The following is a 25,505-nucleotide window of genomic DNA, read 5'->3' on the forward strand; positions in this document are numbered from 1 at the left end:
ACACCCAAGAGAATAGGTGGCCACCAAGGTTTTAGGAAAGAAAATCCTCAGGTCCTTAAAATTTATTTTCCAAATAATTTCCATCATTAAAGATTATTATTTTGGGTTATACAGGAAATACAATAATTTTAAGAGAGGAATAAATGATTAAGTCAATGCTTACAGTAACCTCACTTACCATCCTTCAGAAACCAATAATCTGGAAAAGCCTAAGGAATGGTGAATGTTTGAAAGGGAGCAGGACATAAGGAGAAGTCCAGATGCTGAGGAGAGGTCATGATAGGACATACTTGAAAGTGGCATGAAAGCTCTGAACATAGGGAAAGTAATGATAGGGAAACAGAAGGAAGGACATTCTCTTTCTTCACTTTACAATTTAAGCTTAATGCTGAGAATTACCAAAAGTTTGACTTTTCACTATCTTCAGTAGCACTACATTTCCTTAGATACTTACATATTTGTTAAAACATGAGAAGGGAGAATATCCTGGGCTGCGGCAGGAGCCTGAAGTCCTGTTGATCAGAAAAAGAAAATTATAGTGTGTTTCCTTCCCCAGCAACTTGTAAAATTGTAATTAATATCCTGTAGTAGGTGTTTATTCTCTGTTGTCACTGTGTTTTTTAAAAGTCTGCAGAAACTCTTTATCATGAAGTCAAAAATCTTTAGCAAGGCATAGAATATACCATATACTCTGATGTTCTTACCTATTTGGTGTTTTCTCTGGTTACTCTTTCAGTTGTATTCTGTGGTTCAAACACGTAGAATAACTTAAAACTTGCTAAAGGCACCATGTTTTCCGTGCCTCTGGGCCCTTGTTATTGCTGCTTCCTTTGTCTGGGAAGCCCTATGCCTTCTTTTAACTTTTCATCTTTTTTTGATCTCCTTCAGCTGTGTTAAGTCTTCCAGGAAGCCTTCCTCCAAACTTGCCTAAATAAGTAAATATACTTCTCTATTTCTTCTAAAGTATTCTATTTGTTTATATTATAAAACTCATAAATTGCCCTGGCTGGTTTGGCTCAGCGGTTGGAACATTGGCCTGTGGACCAGGGAGTCCTGGTTCGGTTCCCGCTAGGGGCACATACCCAAAAAAACCCTCATAATGCTATATTGTAATTAAGTGTTTACTCTTGTCTCCATAGCTACAGCATACATTTACCATTATAGCCCCAGAACTTAACACCTATTAAGTATTTAATGATGTTTATTTGTTGAATACATAATTTAATTAATATGTTTTCTCAACATTTATTCATTGATTTGTCTGACATGAATTTTTTCCCACTGAAATATTGTCTAACGGGCTTTGTATGTCATCTTGCAAGATTATATTCCTGGATGTTAGCAGATAACTCTGGGTGCAGATGACTAGGAAGTATTTGTGCAGAACATCTCCACAGGCACACTGGATTGGTGTGTGGATCATGCAAATGCTCAGGTGTATACAGGTGTTAGACCAAAGAATGTCCTGGTTATAGAAAGTAGTCTTAGTAATTAGAGTCAGTTCAAAGTCAAGTTTAAATGGTAACACTTGTTTTTTCCAATAAATGAGTGACTCATAGGTGCCCGTGATTTGTATAAAAAGATGTACTTAAATCCTATGAGACTTTTTGAGTTGGTTTGTGTAAATATGTTTTTGTGTGTGTTCAGTTTTGTAGAAGAAACAACTGGAAAAAGAGTACAGGGACCTGAGAAATTAAGTATGAAGACAATTTTATCTTAAAAGCAAAATTAAAATTTTTTTTGCAGTTTCTAATAATATGCTGGAGTAAATATTCTAAAAACAATTTATGCCTACAGTTCTGTATAAAACATTACAGCCATCCTCTTAATAACAGCTAAGCTTCAAGGAGGTAAGATAAATCCCTGAGAGTTAAAAATTCAGGAGGGCACAAATCTGGAGTGGTAAGCAAGTGTTGAAACTGATGCCTGTCCTGCGGGCCTTGGCCATGCCAGCAAACTTAATGATGACTCAGAGATTTAAAACAAGTCATCAGTGGTAAATAAGATGCAGACTTGAAACTAAGAGTCCCCCAACAGACATATGAAAAGATGTTCAATGTCACTAATCAGAGAAATGCAAATCAAAGCAACCATGAGATATTACCTCACACCTGTTAGAATGGTCATTATCAAAAAGCCAAGAAATAAATGGTGGCCAGGGTGTGGAGAAAAGGTTACACTGTTGTACACTGTTGTTGGGGATGCAAATTGGTGTTATGGAAATAGAGATTCCTTAAGAATTAATGTCCCTGATGAACATAGATGCCAAAATCCTGAACAAAATACTAGCAAATCAAATCCAGCAATACACCAAAAAAATTATCCACCATGACCAAGTGGGATTCATCCCAGGGATGCAAGGCTGGTACAATATTCGCAAATCCAAAAAATATGATACACCACATAAATAAAATGAAGAATAAAAACCACATGATAATATCAATAGATGATGAAAAAGCATTCGACAAAATCCAGCATCCATTTCTGATAAAAACGCTCAGCAGTGTGGGAATAGAGGGATCATATCTAGACATAATAAAGGCCATATATGAAAGACCTACAGCCAACATCATACTCAATGGGCAAAAACTAAAAGCATTTCCCTTAAGAACAGGAACAAGGCAAGGATGCCCACTTTCACCACTCCTATTTAACATTGTACTGGAAGTCTTAGCCACAGCAATCAGACAGGAAGAAAAAATAAAAGGGATCCAAATTGGAAAGGAGGAAGTGAAATTGTCATTATTTGTAGATGACATGATACTGTACATAGAAAACCCCAAAGACTCCACCAAAAGTTTACTAGACTTAATAAATGAATTTGGCAAAGTAGCAGGATACAAAATTAACGTCAAGAAATCGATGGCTTTCTTACACACCAATGATGAACTCACAGAAAGAGAAACTAAGCAAACAATCCCATTTACCATTGCGGCAAAAAAATTAAGATACCTAGGAATAAACTTAACCAAAGAAATAAAGGAACTATCTGCAGAAAACTACAGGTCATTGAAAAAAGAAATAGAGCAAGATATAAAAAAGTGGAAGCACATACCCTGTTCATGGATTGGGAGAATTAACATCATTAAAATGTCCATATTACCCAAAGCAATAGATTCAATGCAATCCCCATCAAAATACCAACGGCATACTTCACAGAATTAGAACAATTACTTCAAAAGTTCATATGGAACCAAAAAAAGGCCTCGAATAGCCACAGCAATCTTGAAAAGGAAGAACAAAGTTGGAGGGATCACAATACCAGATTTCAGGTTATACTACAAAGCCACTATAATCAAAACAGCCTGGTACTGGCACAAGAACAGGTATATAGACCAGTGGAACAGAATAGAGAACCCAGAAATGGACCCAAGGCAATATGCTCAATTAATATTTGACAAAGGTGGCAAAAGCATACAGTGGAGTAAGGACAGCCTCTTTAATAAATGGTGCTGGGAAAATTGGACAGCTACTTGCCGAAAAATGAAACTAGACCATCCACTTACACCCTACACCAAAATAAACTCAAAATGGATAAAAGACTTAAATGTAACTCATGAATCCATAAAAATCCTAGAAGAGACTGTGGGCAACAAAATTTCAGACATCATATGCAGCAGAATTTTCACTGATACATCACCTAAGGCAATAGAAACAAAGGAGAAAATGAACACATGGGACTACATCAAACTCAAAAGCTTCTGCACAGCGAAAGATACAATCATGAAAACAGAAAGGCTACCCACTGTATGGGAGAGCATAATTGCCAATGATATATCAGATAAGGGGTTAATTTCCAATACATATAGAGTGCTCATACAACTCCACAAAAGGAAGACAAAGAATCCAATTAAAAAATGGGCAGAGGAACTAAATAGACACCTCTCCAAACAGGACATACAAATGGCTAAGAGACATATGAAGAAATGCTCATCATCACTAATCATCAGAGAGATGCAAATCAAAACAACAAAGAGGTATCACCTCACACCTGTCAGAATGGCCACCATCAACAAATCATCAAACAACAAGTGTTGGCAGGGTGTGGAGAAAAGGGAACTCTAGTGCAATGCTGGTAGAAATGCAGACTGGTGCAGCCACTATGGAAAACAATATGGTGTCACCTCAAAAAATTAAAAATTGATCTTCCATTTGACCCAGTGATCCCACTTCTAGGAATATACCCTAAGAAGCATAAAACACCAATCAGAAAGAATATATGTACCCCCATGTTCATAGCAGCACTATTTACAATCGCTAAGATCTGGAAACAGCCCAAGTGTCCATCAGTAGACGAATGGATCAAAAAGCAGTGGTACATATACACAATGGAGTACTACATAGCGGTAAGAAAGAAAGATCTCTTATCCTTTGAGACTACATGGAGGGACCTTGAAAGTATCATCCTAAGCGAAACAAGCCAAACAGAGAAAGACAAGTTTCATATGATCTCACTGATTTGTGGAATATAATGAAAATAACAGTTTGAGGAATGGGGTAGTCCCAGAGACGCGGAAGTGGGGTACAGACTGACAATCCCCTAAGGAGTGGGGAGGTGGGGGAGGGATGAACCACAGAACTTATACGCATGTATGCATGAACAGTGGACATGGACAACAATCTGGGGAAGGGGCAGGGAGGGAGGGAGAGGGGGGAATCAGTGGGGGAAAAAGGAGAAACATCTGTAACAAAAATTAATCAATAAAAAATAAACAAACAAAAAATAATTAATGATAAAAGTACCATATGATTTAGCAACTCCACTTCTGGGTATATATCTGAAAAACATGAAATCACTATCTTGAAGAGATATTTGTACTCCCATGTTCATAGCAGCATTATTTACAATAATCAAGATATGGAAACAATCTAACTATCAGTTGACAAGTAAATGCATACAGAAATGTGATGTGTGTGTGTGTGTGTGTACATATATACAATGAAAATGAATTACAACTACACACAAAAAAGTGATGATTCTCAGAAATATAATATTGAGAAAATTGGACAGAAACAAAACATACCTTGATTCCATTTATATCAAGTCCATAAACAGAATACTAATATTGTGGTAGAAATCAAGAGAATGGTTATTGGGGAAGGAGGCAGAATGTTTGGATTTTTAAAGGACAAAACCGGGCCATTTGCAGTGCAGATTATTTTATATTTAATGTTCATATCTGAGGTTACACAAATGTGTATGCTTTGTGATTATTTACTGAACACAAACATTTATTTTTTATTTTAATTTTAACTAAAATGCTAAAAAATTAGTATAAGAAATATATACATTAAATGATTTGAAAACTTAAGCAAACTGATCAAATCCTAGAAAAAGATAGCTTACTAAGACTAACAATGAAATCATATACTTAAACATTTTTAATTGTAATTAAAAACTAACTAACAAAAAAAACTCCTACGTAGATAGCTTCACCAGTAAATTCTACAAAACCTTTAAAGAACAAATTAATTGCCCTGGCCAGTTTGGCTCAGTTTGGTTAGAACATCAGCCTGTGGTCCAGAGAGAGCCAGGTTCGGTTCCCCCTAAGGGTGCATACCGCAGTTGCAGTTTTTCCCCCGGCCCTGGTTGGGTTGTGCAGGTGGCAGCCACTCGATGTGTCCCTTTCACATCGATGTCTGTCTCTCTCTGTCTCTGTCTCTGTCTCTCTCTCTCTCTCTTCCTCTCTCTCCCCCCACTCTGAACAAAAAATGGAAAATGTCCTCAGGTGAGGATTAAATAAATAAATAACAAATTAATCCAATATTTTACCTAGCTCTTCCAATAGAAAAGAGGGATAGACACGTATTGAGGATAGCACAATGTTTATTTGAGAAAAACCTTGATGAGATATGGAAATTATAAGCCAATCGCTATCATGACAGCAGAAACAAAAAATGTAAAACAAAACATCAGCATATTATATTAAATCCAGATATATAGAAAAAGAATAATACACTGGGCCAGCAGTTAGAGTGTCGTCGCATGCACCAAAGGGTCATGGGTTCAATTACTGGTCAAGGGCTTGTACCTGGGTTGCAGGTTTGATTCTGCCACTTGCAGGAGTCAACCAGTTGATGCATCTTTCTCACATCAATGTTTCTCTTTCTCCCTCCCTCCCTCTTCACTCTCTAAAAATTAATGGAAAAAAATATCCTTGGTGAGGATTAACAACAAAAACAAGATTATTAAAATAATAAAAGTTTGTAGTGGCATTTAAAAATAAACCAAATAGAGGAGATTCAGTTTAAAAATATGAAAATTTATACTATGACACACGATTTATTTCTGAATTGGGAAGATAGTATGTGTCAATTTTGTTTATCCTATAAAAGCTTTCCTGGCTATCCTAGGTAGACCTAGGCACTGTCTTTTCTCTACTTGCTCTAATTTGTATACACATCTATTGTCTTTATTGTACTTATTATATTGTGTTGTGGTTATTAACATGACTCTCTCTTCACTTCACTGTACCAGCCCTGGGTAAGAATCATGGGTTTCCTTCATTCAATATTCAGCACCATACCCAGCATAAATCAGGAGCTCAGTAAATGTTAGTTGAAAGAATGAATTAAATGTTTGCATAATGCCCTGCCTGGTTTGGCTCAGCGGTTAGAGCATTGGCCGGTGGACCAGAGATACCCGGTGTGGTTCCCGCTAAGGGCACATACCTGGGTTGCAGTTTGTCCCCGGCCCTGGTTGGGCTCGTGTGGGTGGCAATCAGTGAATGTTTCTCTCTCTCTCTCCCTCCCGCTCTATCTGAAGATAAATGCAAAAATGTCCTTGGGTGTAGAAAAAAAAAAAAATTTTTTTTTTTTGCATAATGTACTCTAGTAGCTGTTGTTCCTGTTTACCTGATTCACAGGTGCAGCTTGATCTCTTGTTTTGTCTTGTACTCCTATCAGCATTTATCTCCTTCTGTATAATCCAAACATCAAAACAAACATCCTCAAGGGATTTTTTTCCCCTAGGACTTGAAAATCAACTGATATATATATATATATATATTATATACATATATATATATACATATATACTTTTTTAGATACAAAATTTAAGATTATGAGAACTTCCCTTAAATGTCAATTTTTAAGATGTATACCCATTTTGTGCTGTTTATATTACATCTATAATTTGCAGAACTTAAAATTTCATAGTTGTATCTTTGGAGATCCACAAGACCACTCACACATTTGGTGATTTGTTAAAACTCGCAGGACTCAGAATATATGTGTACTCACATGTAAGATTTATTACAAAAATAAAGGACACATATGATTAGTAATGGGAAAAGACACAGGCTAAGTATGGGAAAATCCATGCAGAGTCTTCCTTAGCCTCTCTCTCCCATGGAAGGACATGCTTGAGCATGTTCTTGTCTCCAGCAATAAAAAAATGCAGAAATGAGTGCAATGCTTTTACCCTGGGAAATCCATTAGAAACTTAGCACTCGAGGTTTCTATTGAAGTCTGGTAAAGAAGACACCCCTCCTCCCTTAGTGCATACCAAAATTCCAACCTCCCAAATGTAATCGCATGTTCAGCAAAAATTACATTCTTTTCAGAGTCTAGGTATAGTGCCTCACCTGTTCAGTTAGGAAGAATTCTGTCAGGTGGGGGATGTTACAAAAGCCAAGTTCCAAAATGCTAACCAGATGCCAGCCTTGCAGGCAGGCCCTTCTAGAAGCAGTAGTCTGAAGCCTGTTATGTTGACTCTCCTGCACAATAGTATGCACTAGTATTCTAAAATTTACTATCTGGAGTGCATTGATCAGTAAGGAAGTTAATTAACTCAATGGGACACAAGAAGAGGTTAGTTTTTAAATAAAGCTAACAATATAGAAAAGTAAGTAGAGCTGAAAGACAAAACTGGTTCTCTGAATACAAAGAGATGTAGCTCTCCAGACTTGTCCCAAAGTTTAACCTGCCGGGGAGGTAAATCCAGAGCAATAGACTTCTCTCTCTCTCTCTTTTTAACCAGTCTGAAAGATGAACATAGGTCACCAGAAATACATTTTCTGATAATTATGGCCTGTGTACAACAGGTTGGAAACAGGATGAATAATTATAATAATAAAATGCTCTTTCTCATAAATTAGATGTTTGTGGACATTTGATACTCATTTAAGATCATTGTGAATGGAAAATTTAATAATACACACACTACCCCCCAAAAAGTGAATTATAAAATTTAAATGAGTGTTTTGTTTTATTTTCAGTAAAGGACATAGTTTTAGAAATTAGTGGGGCAATATGAGAACTTTAAATGTAAAAGGTGTTAAGAAATATTTTTATGACTCAGCATACTTAATGTAGATATTGATGTACACCATTGAACTTTAAAATATTTAAAATAAATCTCCACTACAGAGAAGTACATCATAATATGCACAATAATAAATATTCTACATTTTGGAAGTGATGCATAATGTAGTCTGCTATATATTAGGCATTAGAGGACACAGAATATGTTTCCACTTTTCATCTTAATCAGGTAGAATTCATTTGGAAAGAATTTAATTAATGTCCCATTTACTGAAATCTTTTTCAACCTATGTTAACTCTTTAGCACAGGTGAACCAATTAACACTGTGCTACTAATGGAATGGAAGATGTGATTTGACTCCTATAATAACAAGGTGGCAAGCCATAGAGGAAATTATTATATCCTGAACTGTATGCTGAATCTTTGCTGGTGACTTTCCAACAGCAAGCAACTGTTCACTGGTCAAAGGGAATTGGGCGAGATAGTGTGGCTGTCTCTGAACAATCTATCAGTACTAGTCAAAGTCAATCAAGGAAACTCAATTTGATACTTCCTCTTAAGGCTACAGGTACATTCTGTAAACTACCATGTTGTACTCTAGGAAGGCTATCCTAGGGCTATTAAAACATTATGGAATGATTAATTTCAGGCAATAATGCTGTTCTGTATGGTTACTTTATAAATGAAAAAAATTTATACTAATGATGATCTTAAGATGGTACCTCATTAATTCTGTCTGCATTTGGGGCAAAAGAAATATTGTATACCTCAACTTTTGTAGGACCCAAATAAGACTGTGAAGATCTGGGAATATTTCTTGTGGGTGAAGTTTGAGCTGATTCAAATAATTGAATCTTGAGCTGAGATGCACATAGCTTCTAGAAAAAGAAGAGATACTTTTAAAGAAGAAGATAATATTGCTGGAACAAGGGTGAATATTGATGAATAGAATTAATCCAGTGTTCTTCCTACGGAGCTACCACAATCACTGGATTATCACAATGGAGGATTTATTTGAGTTAAAGAAGTGTCTAAAAGGATAATATCAAGAACGTCTATGCGTATATACATAACCAATGGATACCAACAATAGTGTGGGATAAGAAGGAGGGGGGCAGGATTGAGGGAAAAAAGGGGGGGAATATCTATAATACCTTCAACAATAAAGATGAATTAAAAAATAAATAAGTAAATAAATAAAAGGATAACATCACGTTTTTTGATGATCACTGATTACAAATTTCCAGTGGCTCACAATGGATTCTAACAAGTCTCAAATCCTTAACTCTGATCCTAAATTATTTAATATTATGACCAGCTTAATCCCTGTAGCTAGCCACAGACCATAGCCAGAAAAACTGTTTTCATTTTATTCAGTCTGCAATGAAAAACCACTAACAACTTGAATAACCAAAACTGTTTCTTAGGAAGAATTCTTTCATAGCAAATGCATGGTAGATTAAAAATAGGAGGAAGAGGTTGGAAGAGGGGCACTAAAATTGTAAAGGATGGAGGAATCAAGGGCAGAAGCTGTGGGAACGGGAAAGAGGAGGGCGAGGCAAATTAAGAAAAGAATTGGACAGAAAATGGCAGCTTCGGGATGCAAAATACAAGAAAGGAAGAGTCAAAGATAACTAAGGTTTTATTTCTAGGTAAAAATAAAATAGAAGGATCAGGAAGTTTATGAATTTGATTTTGTATTGAGTGATATTGTGTTGAATTTGAGGTGGTCTTTGGGCACTGAATGGAGATGTGTGATTTTCTGTGTGTATATGTGGGATATGCATAGGAAGGAGCTTTTTAGTGATGTCCAGAAATCTAACAAGGCATATAAAAATACATAAAATCTTAGTCCATATACATTGCATTCAAAGGGATATGGGAAATAGGATGAATTGTCTATGGGGAATTGATGGCACTGGTCCCCAAATGGACCTTCCTGGGGACAGATTTCTGGATTGTAACATACTGAACCATGATGTCAGCAACTCACTCTACCTGTCACTATAAACAGCTACAGCAGGGACCCTAACTTCCACCCTTTGCAAATTTCAAAAACTGTACTCATCAAGCAATTACTCAAATATCTGAGCTAATTATAACATATGTAATAATATATAATGTTATACCATGCTTTATTTTCTAAGATAACCATGATTTTTATAATCAGGTAAAACAAATAGCTTGAAAAACTGATGAAACCATAATTATATTCTTAATAAACAACAAAACAATGATATTTTTCATTTTCTTACCTCTATCATCGCAAATACTTGTTTTTTTAGTTATCAATCCATCTTTCTATATGGTACATTAAAGAGAAAAACATGTATGAGTAACTATTTGTGAAAAATATTTTACCTTCTATCAACCAATATAGATTTTTCTTTTCCCTTTATCTTCTAAGTCTCTCAGGAAAATTGTTTCAGGGACAATACATCTTCTTCCCAACCTCCTAGGATACCTTTCACAGGGATCTCAAATTTAAATATATATATATATGTATGTGTATATACATGTATATGTGTATATATATGTACATGTATATATACATGTATATATGTGTGTATACATATATGTATATACACATACGTGTGTGTGTGTGTATATTTTATCCTCACCTGAGGACATTTTTGCATTTATCTTCAGACAGAGTGGGAGGGAGAGAGGGAGGAAGAGAGAGAGAGAAACATTGATGCAAGAGAGACACATCTACTGGCTGCCACCCGGTTGGGGACAAACCGCAACCGAGGCACATGCCCTTAGCGGGAACCAAACCTGGGATTCTCTGGTCCACAGGCCAATGCTCCAATCAGTGAGCCAAACTGGCCAGGGCAAATCTAACTATTTTGAAATTGAGTTCAGCATATAGCAATGTACAAATTTGTTCTTCTTCCAATAGTCCATATTTTGCTTAAACCTTGGAGTTCATTCAATGGTTGGTTCTAAAAGTTTAGAGTTACTCAGTTTGTTTCAGGGCAAGACAATCTAATTTATTCTAATCTAATCTAATGCTTAATGAACATATTGCTTAGAATCAAAATAAAACTTACCATCACAGAATCTCATTTTATTGTACAAACATTTTACTCTGTCTCTCTGGCCTACTGGACAATGAGTTCTCAAGTGATTGTCCTATTTATCTTTGTACCCCATGTGACCCCATTTTCTTATTTTCCCTTCCCTCTGGCTTAGCACAGAGCTTGGCCAACAGTAGATGCTCAATAAATATTAGCTATTATTATCATGATAATTGCTAAATATTTGTTTAGGTTAGTGTCTACTAAATTATATGAGTATAGCCCAAAGGTAACTTAGCACTTAGGGAAAGAGATCAGATCTCATGAATAGACAGATCCTAATATTCCTAACCAATCAATACCATGCGGGTAGTGAAAGAGATAGTTCATAGAGGTGAATGTTAACTAGATTAGTTAATAATCACTATAGAGAAGTTTGAGAAATAATTTTATACCTTTTGTTCAGTACCATTATCTTCTTTATTTGATTGAGAAACAACTGGAATTGCTGAATTTTTGACATTCTTCGAACTACCTGGAGATTGATGAATAACATTTGTTGTAGGTTCTACAAGTAAATGAAAGGAACATTGTAGTTTTTTTTTTTTAAAAAAACAACAACTTATTGAAGTATGATTGAAATACAATAAACTATGCTTATTGAAATTGAATGGTTTTTATCAAGTTTTAAATGTCTGTAGCTGTGAAACCATCACTGAAATAAAAATAACATTTACAATACCTGAAAAGGATTTCTTGCCCATATTTGTATCCATCCATCTTTCTCCTACCATCCTTTGACAACACGGATCTCTACCTTTCACACACAAATCTATCTTGACTTTTCTAGAATTCTATATGGAGTCATATAGTATGTAGTCTTATTTTTTACCTGGCTTCTTTCACTCAACATAATGTCACATGTGTTAATAATTTGTTCCTTTTTTTTTTTTTTTCTGAGAAGACTTCAAATGTATGAATATGTTACAATTTTTTATCCATTTTTTATTGTTTGTGTTGTTTATAATTTTGGCCTCTTGCAATTAAAGGTTTCTGAACGTCTATGCACAATTTTGTGTGTGGACATATTGTTTTCATGTCTATTAGGTATATATGTTAGTAGTGGGATGATTTGTGTTTAACTTTTCAGAAATGCCAAACTGTTTTTCAGAGTGGTTTTACCATTTTACATACTATTTAATAGTGCATCAGCATTTCAGTTCTTCCACATCTTGTTAATAGTAAGAAGGAAATTGTAAAGATCAAAGAAATAGAAAAACGAGAGAAAACAAAACTAACAGCTGACTGAGAAGTTCAAAAAGGGATAAGCCATACTGATCAGAAAAAGGAAAAGACACAAATTTCTAGTATCAGAAAAATTAGAGGTGACAGCACAACAGAGTTTACAGATAATACTGAGAATAATAATAAAGAAACACTATGAAAATGTATGCAATAATTTTAAAAATTATATGCAAGTGACAAATTCCTAGAACAGCACAAACTACCAATTTTATTTATGAATAAATAGTATAAAGAACTTCATATGTATTAAAGAAATTAAATATGTAGTTAAAAACATTTCTACAAAGAAAACTCCAGGCTCACATTACTACACTTCTGAATTATACCAAATAACTAAGAAGAAATCACACCAATTCTACACAAATTCTTCTGAAAAATTGAAGAGGAGTGAATGTCTTACCCAAATCATACTTTGAGACCAGGATCATTGATACCAAAATCATTGCAAGATATTATAAGAAAAGAAAACCTCAGTCAATATTTCCCAAGAGCAAAGATACAAAAATTATACATAAATTATGCTGAATAATGATATATAGTAAAGATAATGCATATTGAATAAATGAGGTTTATCCTAAGAAATCAGCGTTGATTTAACATTCAAAATAATTCAAAGTACTCATTGATGTGGACCACAGTGTGGTGATTGCAGGGTGGGGAGTGGAGGTAGAAGGGGACACAGAGGGGATAAATGGTGATGGAAAAATAAATATTAAAAAATAGGAAAGTAATTGACAACATTAAGTTAAAAATGATTTAGATTTACATCTTAAAGATGCACAAAAATATGACAAAATTCAAACCTGTTCATGATCAAACCTGTTAGTGAACCAAAATGAGGGTAAGTCCTTTCCCTGATAAGCTATCATCTGGGGTCTAGAGCTAATTTCTAAATTATATCTCTCTTTCCTTTAAGTCTTGGAACAAGATTAGGATGTTCACAGACACCACTTTGTTAAACACTATCCTGGAGGTTCTCACCAGCAAGTGAAAGAAATGAAAGGTGAACAGAAATAAAATCCCAGTAGACTATGTTGTAGAAATCGGAAAGCTGCTTCTAAAATTTCTGTGGAAGTGGAAAGGCCCTAGAGAAGTAAGTCAATCTTGAGGTATAATAAATGTTGGAGAACTCAAAGTGCCAAATTTCAAGATTTATTATAGATCTACAATAATTAAGAGAATACTATATTCACATTAAGACAGACAAATAGATCCATAAAACAGAAGAGAATGTTCAGAAATAGGTCCATCTATATATGATAACTTTACCTTTTCAAAGATACCAATAAAACTCAATAGTGTTGAAGCAGTTGAAGGTATACAACATAAGCTTGTATAATCCTGTCTTTCCAGATAGCAAAGAAGCTATCAAAAATCATTAGGGTTATGTCACAAAGAACTCAAAGAGTTATACTGATGGGACTCCCATGAGCCAGAGCTGTCACAATTTCAGGATTAATAAACATAATAACAGCAATGTATTGAAGCACATCAAGTTTACTTAAATTCACAAATTCATAGCACCCCCCCCCCCATAATTGCTCAATGTTGGAGGATGCTACTGAACCATTCTTATATTAAAAAGTGATAAATGATGGGAAAATCTTAAATGTCTGATTTTCCTAAGCATCCTATACCACAGTTAACCAAACAGTAGTTGAGAAGTTTCTTTTTATAGAGATATTCCAGTTTATCTATGAAGGAATGATAGAATTTAACACATTCCAATATTGCAGCCCCTAATTAATTATTAGATCTAGGCTTTGAAAATAAATGGCTGCTAACATCACCAAAAGAAAGACAGATATTATATGCGTCCTGGTGAAAAGACACCATTGGCATCTATGAGTCAGTTTTGCTAAAAAATGAACCTAAAAGTGTATTGCTCTAAAAAAAATTTCATAGAAAATACAGAGGAAATAACATACATAATTATACCATATAGATGCAATTAGCAAAAATTAAGTCTGTGAGGAGCTCCTTAGGATAAGCACAGCAGTTTATTCAACAAATAAATACATTGTAATTTATTAAAAGAGGGAAACAGAGGTAGAGGGATATATAGGACAAACTACTGCAATGTGTATTAACATAGATTTAAACAGCAAAATATTTTTATGACATTTTTGGTATTAGACAGTTAAACAGTGATTAAATATTTGTCTACATCAAAGAATTACTCATTTGTACAATATGACAATGGTATTGTGGTTATGCATTGAAATATAATCTTCGTCTTTCAGTTACATCCCGACTTATTGATGGATGAAATGGTTTTATGTGTGGGAGGTGCTTAAATACAATATGGCAGCAGAGAGAAGTCAAGTGCATGGCCCAAACAAAACTTTCCATGAGTTATTGTTGGAGTTAAATGAATGGCACATAAGAGTTCTGTTGCTTTTTTTTCTTTTTATGTTTGAAATGTATAGTAAAAAAAGCAGAAAAAAAATCATTGACAAAACTATGGAAATATATGCTACATAAATAAGAAAAAAGATTTATACCTCTTTCAATATCAAAGATAACTCGTAGAAATTGACATCAAATAAAAAATAACAAAATATGAAGGAAAGAAATGTAAATTTTTATTACATGGATTTAGAACTTCTGTACATCAAAAGATAAAGAGAATAGAAAAAAAGCCATAAGTTGGAAGAAATTTGCTATTTCATATATATCTACATTAATGAGTGTCTAGTATGCCTAAAAATATCATTCAAATCCATAAGAAAAACGACACAGTAAGAAAAAGGAGAAGCTATTTGGAAAGATAATTTCTCAGAAGAGGAAACATGACTCAGAAATCCTAGACCTAGGTATGTGAACCCTAGAGAATCTCTTGAGTACCAGGAGTTATATATGTACAACAATGTCCAGTGCAAGATTGTTCGAATAAAAGATACTTCTTTTTTAAAAACTTATCTTTATTGTTGAATGTATTGCAGAAGTCCTCCCCTTTTTCCCTCATTGTCCCCCCTCCTGCCTTTCCCACACTATTGTCGGTGTCCATTGGTTGGTTATGCATATATGCATAGAAGTTCTTTGCTTTGTCTCATCTTGCCCTCCCTCCCAACTTACCTTTGAGGTTCTTCAGTCTTAACAAGCAATTTGTACTTCTTAACCTCTTCATCTTTTTCACCCATCCCTCCAGCCCCCACCCATCTGGCAAGCAAGAAAATTTCTCTGTATCTATGAATCTGTGTCTGTTCTGCTTGCTCTTTTTGTTTGTAGATTCAATTGTTGATAGATATGTATTGATTGCCATTTTATTGTTCATTATTTTTGTTCTTCTCCTTCAAGAAGACCCTTCAACATTTCATATAATACTGGTTTGGTAGTGATGAACTCTTTTAGCTTTTTCTTGTCTGGCAAACTCTTTATATGGCTATTGATTCTAAATAATAGGTTTGCAGGATAGAGTAATCTTGGTTGTAGGTCATTGCTTTTCATCACCTTGAATATTCCTTGCCACTCCTTTCTGGTCTGCAAAATTTCTTTTGAGAAATCAGCTGACAGTCTTATAGGAGCTCCTTTGTAGGTAATGAACTGCTTTTCTCTTGATACTTTTAGGATTCTCTCTTTGTCTTTAACCTTTGGCATTTTAATGATGTGTCTTGGTGTGGACCTCTTTGGGTTCATCTTGTTTGAGACACTCTGTGCTTCCTGGACTTGTACATCTGTTTCCTTCACCAAGTTATGGAAGTTTTCTGTCATTATTGTTTCAAATAGGTTTTCAATTTCTTGCTCTCTCTTCTCCTTCTGGCACCCCTATGATGCAAATGCTGGCATGCTTGAAGTTGTCCCAGAGGCTCCTTATACTATCCTCATTTTTTTGGATTCTTTTTTTTTTTTTTTTGCTGTTCTGATTGGGTGTGTCTGCTTCCTTATATTCCAAATCAGTGGTTTGCTTCTTGGCTTTACCTACTCTACTATTGATTCCCTGTAAATTAATATTTATTTCAGATAGTGCATCCTTCATTTCTGACTGGTCCTTTTTATGTTGTTGATGTTCTCACTAAGTTCCTTGGAGGTATTCTTAAGTTCCTTGAAGATCTCACTAAGTTCCTTGAATGTCTCACTGAGTTTCTTGAACAACCTTATAACCAATGTTTTGAACTCTGCATCTGACTGATTGCTTATCTCCATTTTGTTTATTTCTTTTCCTGGAGTTTTGTTCTTTTTTTCCATTTGGGACATGTTTCTTTGTCTCCTCATTTCAGCTGCTTCCCTGTGATTGTTTCTATGTATTAGGCAGAGTTGCTATGTCTCCTAGGCTTCACAGGGTGGCCTATTGTTGTAGGTGTCCTGTAGGATCCAGTGGCACAGCTTCCCTGATCACCCCAGCTGGACACTCAAGGTGCACCCCTAGTGTAGACTGTACATCCTTCTGTTGTAATTGAATCTTGAATGCTGTTGGCACATCAATGGGAGGGATTTACTCAGGCTAATCAGCTGCAAGGACTGGCTGTTCCCACTGACCACTGGTCTTTAGCTCCCTTGGAGGATCAGTGGTGTAGAGACCCACCACACAGAGCAGGACTTACTTCATCAGGGCTCTGGTACCCACTGAGTCCACTCATTGAGTGTGTCACCTGTGGAGGTGTTTCAATGTGGTCTGAAGTTGTCCACTGAATGTGCTGGCTCTGGGGCAAGGTCAGCTTCCACCTGTGTTTTACCCCGGGACCACCTGACATAAGCTACAAAGTGATCTACTGATGGCTTCTTCTTGTGCTGGCCTTGAAGGTGCCCAGGAAAAGCCAAGTTGTGAACCAAGGCTGGCTCTTTTTAGTCTAGGCCTGGGGCCACTTAAGAAGAGGTATGGGGCTCACTGCTTGTTTGAGAGATTTTAGAAAGCTCTGAAGCAGGATCCAAGACAGGCCAATTCTATAGTAAAGCCTTTGGAAAAAGCTTGGGGGGCCGGAACATTGGGTGGGGCAGGGCCTCAGGGAATCAATAGGGTGGGGCAAACAGTGTGAGCCAGGTTGCTAGAGTGCCAGATATGGCACCCATCTGCTGACCCAGGGGAAGGGCTCACCAAAGGAACAGAGGCCTCCACCAGCAGTCTGTTTGAGAGAGAGAGAGCTGCCTCTCCAGCCCTCCTCCCAAGGCCAAACAGCTCAGTTCTTCCCTGTATGTCTCTGATGCCTTTCAAGCTGCCTCTCCTCCAAGCTTAGAAAGAGCAAGTCTGAGCAAGTATGTGGGCCTTTTAAGAGGAGCTGCCTGTGGCTCCTGCTGTCTCGGCCTCAGTTCCTGCTGGTTTTTACAGCCAGAAGTTATAGGGATTCTCTTCTGGCTCTGGAACCCTGAGCTGGGTGCCTGGTGTGAGATGGGGACCCCTCACTCCTCATGGAGGACCTTCACAGCCGAGATGTCCCTCCTGATTTTTATCTGCCATACATGGGTGTAGGACCAGCCCTTCAATGCCTCCACCTCATCTATCAGTCTTGATGTGGCTGTTTCTTTAATTTCGTGGTTGTAGGACTTCCATTCAGCTTCATGTGAGGTGTTTCTGAATGATGGTTGTTTTGAAATTTAGTTGTAATTTTGATGTGGTTGTGGGAGGAGGTTGTGATGTGATGTTTACCTACACCGCCATCTTGACTGGAAGTCCAGATTATTCTTTCAACAGAAAAACCGATGTATAAATTGTGGTACAATCACATAATAGGATAAGATTTGTAAAGAAATGAGGTGTCATGCAACCAAAAAATAAAACTTCTGAAAATAAAGCAGAGTGTAAAAAGCAAGTCACAACAGCATATCAGTCACATTAAAATATCTTCATTATGGTATCTATACATGTATGTCTACATATATATATATTTTTTTTAATTCTCACCCAAGAGTATTTTCCCATTTATCTTCAGATAGAGTGGGAAGGAGAGAGAGAGAGAAACATTGATATGAGAGATACACATCAACTGGTTGCCTCCTGCATGACCCAACCAGGGTCAAGAAGTAAACCACGAGGGACATGCCCTTGACTGGAATTGAACCTTCAACTCTTTGGTTTACAGGCCAACACTATAACTGCTGAGCTAAACTGGCCAGGGCACATCTATATATGTTTAAGGGTACAAATTATGTAGTAAATATATTTTTAAATAATGGCTATGATAATCACCAGATTTGGATAATAGTTCTCTTTGTTCAGTAGGGAGGTATGCTTAAGAGAAATTTGGCAACAGACAAAAACAGATTAAAAACACTCAGTGAAGGTTAAAGAGGGGGAAATGAAAACAAAGATACCCACACCAAGAAACATTATAATCAGCCCTGGCCGGTTTGGCTCAGCGGTTAGAGCGTTGGCCTGCGGTCCTGAGAGACCCGGGTTCGGTTCCCGCTAAGGGCGTGTACCTCCGTTGCAGTTTGTCCCCGGCCCTGGTCGGTTGTGCTGGTGGCAGCCACTTGATGTGTCCCTTCATGTCGATGTTTCCCTCTCTCTCTCTGTTCCTCTCTCTCCCTCCCACTCTACTTGAACAAAAAATGGAAAAATGTCCTCTGGTGAGGATAAAAAAAAAAAAGAAAAATTATAATCAAACTGCTGAAAACTACTCCCTGCAAAAACAAAAATCTTAACAACCAGAGAAAAATGTCACATTACTCTAAGAACTTAACAATTCTATATCAGGTGAAAAGAATCTTTCAGGAATGAAGGTAAAACAAAAGCATTCTTAGATGAAGAAAATCTAAGATAATTCAGTCCCAGAAAATCTGTTCTATAAGAGATGTTAAGGAAAGTTCTGTAGACTGATGGAAGAAGGAAACAGACAGAAACCTGGGATATCAGGAATAAAAGGGCAACCAGAATGGTAACTGTTAAAGTACATATAATAGATTATTCTTCCTCTATTTAGTCATTTAAAATCAAATGTAATAGGGATTCCAAAGTGGTGGCAGAGTGAATAGAAGCTACAGAGACCATCTCCCAGGACCAAACTGGAATTAAACTAAAATAAAGACAAATTGTTGTGAATAAAAAAACAACAGAAAAGTAGCTGGAGAGGACCCATATAACCACCGTCAGAAAGAGGACATGAAATCAAGCACGGTAGAAGCTGCAGAGGTGCAAGAGAGTGGGCTGGGAGCCCACAGACTGGATCTGTTTTAGCTGTGAGCAGCTCCCTCCTGGTTAAAATCCCAAGCTGGCTCCATAGCCCGACAGGCCAGGACAGACCACTAAATTAGCTACAGCCACTCACCTTAAGCTCCCACAGAGGGCAGACAGACTGGACTCAAATTGTGGGGAGAGACTTGGGATTTTGAGGGCACTGGGAGTTTCGTGCTGAATAACTCCCTAATAGGACAGTAGCCATCTTACCCAAAGAGCCCCAGGTAGAAGCAACAGCCCCTCCCTCAGAAATTTAACACCACATGGGCAGGCCAGAGAAATGCAATTTGAGGCTCATTAACAAACCAGCAAGCATCTGCCCCACCCTCTGGATATCCTCTTACCCTGAACAACTGAGGGATTTTTATCATTCAGTTCAGGGCTACAACTGAAGGCTCATCAAGCAACTGAGACTAATAGTTTCCAGGCAAAAAGCTAGAGGGTAACAGAACCTTTTCTGGGCTTGCAAATCTACTCAGGAAAGTAAGACTTGACAGTGTGATTAACATGGGTCCTCCCACACTCATCCAAACCCAGTAGAGGGAGCCACAACCAGTGGAACACCAACACACCCAGAAAAATGGGGCAAGCTCCAAAACCCACTGAAAAAGTCAAAATGGTGAAACAAAGAAACAAATCCCAAATGTTAGAATGAGATAATTCAACAGAAGATAAAATAAATAAAAGGAATTGAGTAAGATATCAGAGAGAGAGTTTAGAATAATAGTCATGAGGAAGCTCAACAGCATGAGAAAAGATATAGAAGCATTGAAAACCAACCAATTGGGAATGACGAATGACATAGCAGAAATAAGGAACACACTGGAAGGAATAACCAGCCAAGTAAAGGAGGCAGAGGAGCAGATCAGTAAATTAGAAGACAGGGTAGAAAAATTTGCCCAATCAGAGAACCAAAAAGAAAAAAGAATGAAAAAACAGGAAGACAGCCTCAGGGAACTCTGGGACAATATGAAATGTAACATCATCCACATCATAGGAGTTCCAGAAGAAGAAAATGAACAAGGGTTAGAGAATATATTTGAAGAAATAGTGACAGAAAACTTCCTAACTTGGTGAACGAAAAAGGCACATAAGTACAAGAAGCACAGAGAGCCCCAAGTAAGAAGAACCCAAATAGGCCCACACCAAGACACATAATAATTAAAATGCCAAAAATTAAGGACAAATAATCCTAAAGGCAGCAAGAGATAAGCAACAGTTTATCTACAAAGGAAACCCCATAAGGCTATCAGCTGATTTCTCAACAGAAACACTACAGGCCAGAAGGGAATGGCATGAAGTAATCAAAGTAATGCAAAACAAGGATCTGAATCCAAAACTACTCTAGGCTATCATTCAAAATAGAAAGAGAAATAAAGAGCCCAGAACAAACAAAAAAAAAGGCCAAGGGAATATATTAGCACCAAACCCACACTGCAAGAACTATTAAAAGGACTTCTGTAATTAGTAGAATAGGAAGAAAATATAACCATAATAAACAAAATGGCAATAAATAAGTACATATCAATTATCACCTTAAATGTAAGCAGACTGAAAACTCCAATCAAAAGACAGAGAGTAGCTGATTAGATAAGAGAGCATCTCTCATATATATGTTGTTTACAAGAGACCCACCTCACAACAAAAGACTCTCATAGGTTGAAAGTGAAGGGATGGAAAAAAATCTTCTAAGCAAACAGAAAGGAAAGAAAAGCTGGTGTAGCAATACTCATATCTGATAAAGTAGATTTCAAAATGAAGGCCATAATTAGAGAAAAAGAAGGCAACTACATAAAACTGAAAGGATCTATCCAACAGGAAGATATAACCTTGGTAAACATATATGCACCCAATATAGGAGCACCAAAATATCTTCTGGAGGACTTCAAAGGCAAAATCAACAGCAATACAATCTAGCAGGGGACTTCAACACTCCGCTGATATCACTGGATAGATCTTCTAGACAAAAAAATTAACGAGGAAACACAGACTTTAAATGAAGCACTAGATCAAATGGATTTCATAGATATCTACAGAGAATTACACTCCAAAACAACAGAATTCACATTCTTCTCAAGTGCACATGGGACATTCTCAAAGATAGACCACATGTTAGGACACAAACTAAGTCTCTACAAGTTCAAGAAGATTGAAATCATATCAAGCATCTTCTCAGATCACAATGGCATGAAACTAGAAATCAATTACAACAAAAGCACACAAAGAGATGTGAACACGTGGAGGCTATATAGCATTTTATTAAACAACTAATGGGTTATCAAGAAGATCAAGGAAGATATTCAAAACTTCCTGGAAACCAATGAAAATGAACATACAACACCACAAAATCTGTGGGATGCAGAAAAAGCAGTTCTGAGAGGGAAGTTCATAGCACTACAGGTCTACCTCAAGAAACAGGAATACTTTCTAATTGACTATCTAACATACATCTTAAAGAACTAGAAAGCAAACCAAAAGAAATACCCAGAGTAAGTAGAAGGAAGGAAATAGTAAAGATCAGAGCAGAAATAAATGACATAGAGCCCCCCCCCAAAAAAAAAAATTCTAAAGATCAATGAAGCAAAGATCTGATTTTTTGAAAAAATAAAAAAGACTGATGGACCCATAGCTAGACTCACCAAGAAACAAAGTCAGAGGATTCAAATACACAAAATCAGAAACGAGAGAGAAGTAACTACTGACACCAAAGAAATACAAAGGATTGCTAACAAATAATATGAACAATTATACGGCAACAAATTGGACAATCTAAGCAAAATGGACACACAGTCTTCCAAAACTGAACCCAGAGAGATAGAAAACTTGAACAGACTAATAACAACTAAGGAAATTGAAGATGTAATCTAGACTATCTTAGCAAACAAAAGCCTGGGCCCAGACAGCTTCACAGGGGAGTTTTACTGAACATTCAAAGAAGAAAGAACACCCATTTTCCTCAAACTATTCCAAAATAATCAAGAAGAAGGAAGACTTCTAAACTCGTTTTATGAGGCCAGCACAATTCTAATTCTAAAACCAGATAAAGACACTACAAAGAAAGAAAACTATAGGCCAATATCCCTGATTAATGTAGATGCCAAAATCCTTAACAGAATATTAGCAAATAGGGTCCAGCAATACATTAAAAGAAATTATTCACGCCCTGGCCAGTTTGGCTCAGTGGTTAGAGCGTCGGCCTGCGGTCCAGAGAGACCCGGGTTCGGTTCCCGCTAAGGGCATGCACCTCGGTTGCAGTTTGTCCCCGGTCCTGGTTGGTCGTGCAGGTGGCAACCACTCGATGTGTCCCTTTCACATCAATGTTTCTCTCTCTCTCTCTCTCTCTTCCTCTCTCTCCCTCCCACTCTATCTGTATAAAAAATGGAAAAATGTCCTCAAGTGAGGATAAAAAAAAAAAAAAAAGAAAGAAATTATTCACCATGACTAAGTGGGATTCATCAAGGGAATGCAAAGGTGGTATAATATTCACAAATCAATAAATGTGATACACCACATAAACAAAATGAAAGATAAAAACCATATGATCATATCAATAGATGCAGAAAAAGCATTTGACAAAATCCAGCACCCATTCCTGATAAAAACGCTCAGCAATATGGGACTAGAGGGGTCATATCTCAACATAGTAAAAGCCATATATGAAAAATCTACAGCCAACATCATACTCAATGGGGAAAAACAAAAAGCATTTTCCTTAACAACAGGATCAAGACAGGGATGCCCACTTTTGCCACTCTTATTTAACATAGTAGTGGAAATCTTAGCCACAGCAATTAGACATGAAGAAAAAATAAAAGGGATTTAAATTGGGAAGGAGGACGTGAAACTGTCATTATTCGCAGATGACATGATATTGTACATAGAAAACCCTAAAGACTCCATCAAAAATCTACTAGATTTAATAAACAAATTTGGCAAAATAGCAGGGTACAAAATTAACATCATGGAATTGAAGACATTCTTATACACCAATGATGAACTCACAGAAAGAGAAACAAACAAAAAAATAGTCCCATTTACCAGTGTGGCAAAAAAATTAAGATTCCTAGGAATAAACTTTACCAAAAAGTAAAGGACTTATTTGCAGAAAACTGCAGGGAATTGAAGAAAGAAATAGAGGAAGATATAAAAAAGTCGAAACACATATCTTGTTCATGGATTGGAAGAATTAACATCATTAAAATGTCCATGCTACCCAAAGCAATCTATAGATTCAATGCAGTCCCCATCAAAATACCAACGACATATTTCACAGAACTAGAACAAATACTTAAAAAGTTTATATGGAACCAAAAAAACTGCAAATAGCCACAGCAATCTTGAAAAAGAAGAACAAAGTTGGAGGGATCACAATACCGGATATCAGGTTATACTACAAAGCCACTGTAATCAAAACAGCCTAGTACTGGCATAAGAACAGGCATATACATCAGTGGAATAGAACAGAGAACCCAGAAATTTACCCAAGACATTATGCTCAATTAATATTTGACAAAGTTGGCAAGGGCATACAGTGGAGTGAAGACAGCCTCTTTAATAAATGGTGTTGGAAAAATTGGAAAGCTTCATGCAAAAAAAAAAATGAATTCAGACTGCCAACTTACACTATATGCAAGAATAAACTCAAAATGCATAAAAGACTTAAATGTAACTTGTGAAACCATAAAAATCCTAGAAGAAAATGTAGGCAACAAAATATCAGACATCATATGCAGTAGAATTTTCACTGATACGACACCTAAGGCAAGAGAAACAAAGGAAAAAATTAATACATGGGACTACATCAAACACAAAAGCTCTGCACAACAAAAGAAACAACCGTCAAAATGGAAAGGGAACCCACTATACGGGAAAGCATAATTGCCAACGATACATCAAATAAGGGGTTGATTTCCAAATTTATATATAGAGTACTCCACAACTCAACAAATGGAAGACAAAGAACCCAATTAAAAATGGGCAGAGGAGGGGGTGTTGGGAGGGAAGAGATAAACCACAGAACTTATATGCATGTATGCATAACCAATGGACATAGACAACAAAGCTGGGGAAGGGGCGAGAGGGATAGGGAGGAGGGTGTCAATGGGGGAAAAAGGAGAAACATCTGTAACAAAAACAAATTAATAAAAATAATTTTAAAAAAATGAACAGAAGACCCTAAATAAACACCTCTCCAAATAGGACATCCAAATGGCCAAGAAAATGAAAAAATGCTCAAGGTCACTAATTATTAGAGAGATGCAGATTTTAACAACTAAGAGATATCACCTGACACCTGTCAGAATGGCTACCGTCAATAAATCCTCACACAAGAAGTGCTGGTGAAGGTGTGGATAAAAGGGGACTCTGGGACTGTAGTACACTGCTGTTGGGAATGCAGACTGGTGCAGCCAGTATGGAAAACAATATGGTGTTTCCTCAAAAAGTTAAAAATGAACTGCCATTTGACCCAGTGATTTCACTTCTATGAATGTATCTTAAGAAGCCTGAAACACCCATCAGAAAGAATATATGTACCTCTATATTCATAGCAGTACCATTTACAATTGCTAAGATCTGAAAACAGCCCAAGTGTCCATCAATAGATGAGTGGATAAAAAAAAACACACAAAACAGTGGTACATATACATAATGGAACACTATTCAGCTGTAAGAAAGAAAGATCTCTTATCCTTTGAGATGACATGTAGGGACCAGGAGAGTATTATGCTAAGTGAAATAAGCCAATCAGGGAAAGACAAATACCACATGATCTCACTTATTTGTGGAATATAATGAACAAAAA

At 36.5% G+C, this 25,505-nt stretch overlaps 1 protein-coding gene across 1 annotated transcript in view; it reads right to left on the reverse strand.

Moving 5' to 3' along the window:
* Positions 1-25,505, reverse strand: part of LOC118625023 (fibrous sheath-interacting protein 2-like) — a 105,707-nt gene that overhangs the window by 49,307 nt on the left and 30,895 nt on the right. The window contains 4 exon segments of the mRNA XM_036253343.1: positions 9,034-9,105; positions 9,107-9,144; positions 10,522-10,567; positions 11,742-11,854. Of these exon segments, the coding sequence (XP_036109236.1) occupies positions 9,034-9,105; positions 9,107-9,144; positions 10,522-10,567; positions 11,742-11,854 (269 nt within the window).

The sequence above is a fragment of the Molossus molossus genome, unplaced genomic scaffold (assembly GCF_014108415.1).
Source record: "Molossus molossus isolate mMolMol1 unplaced genomic scaffold, mMolMol1.p scaffold_m16_p_11, whole genome shotgun sequence".
NCBI classification, from domain to species: domain Eukaryota; kingdom Metazoa; phylum Chordata; class Mammalia; order Chiroptera; family Molossidae; genus Molossus; species Molossus molossus.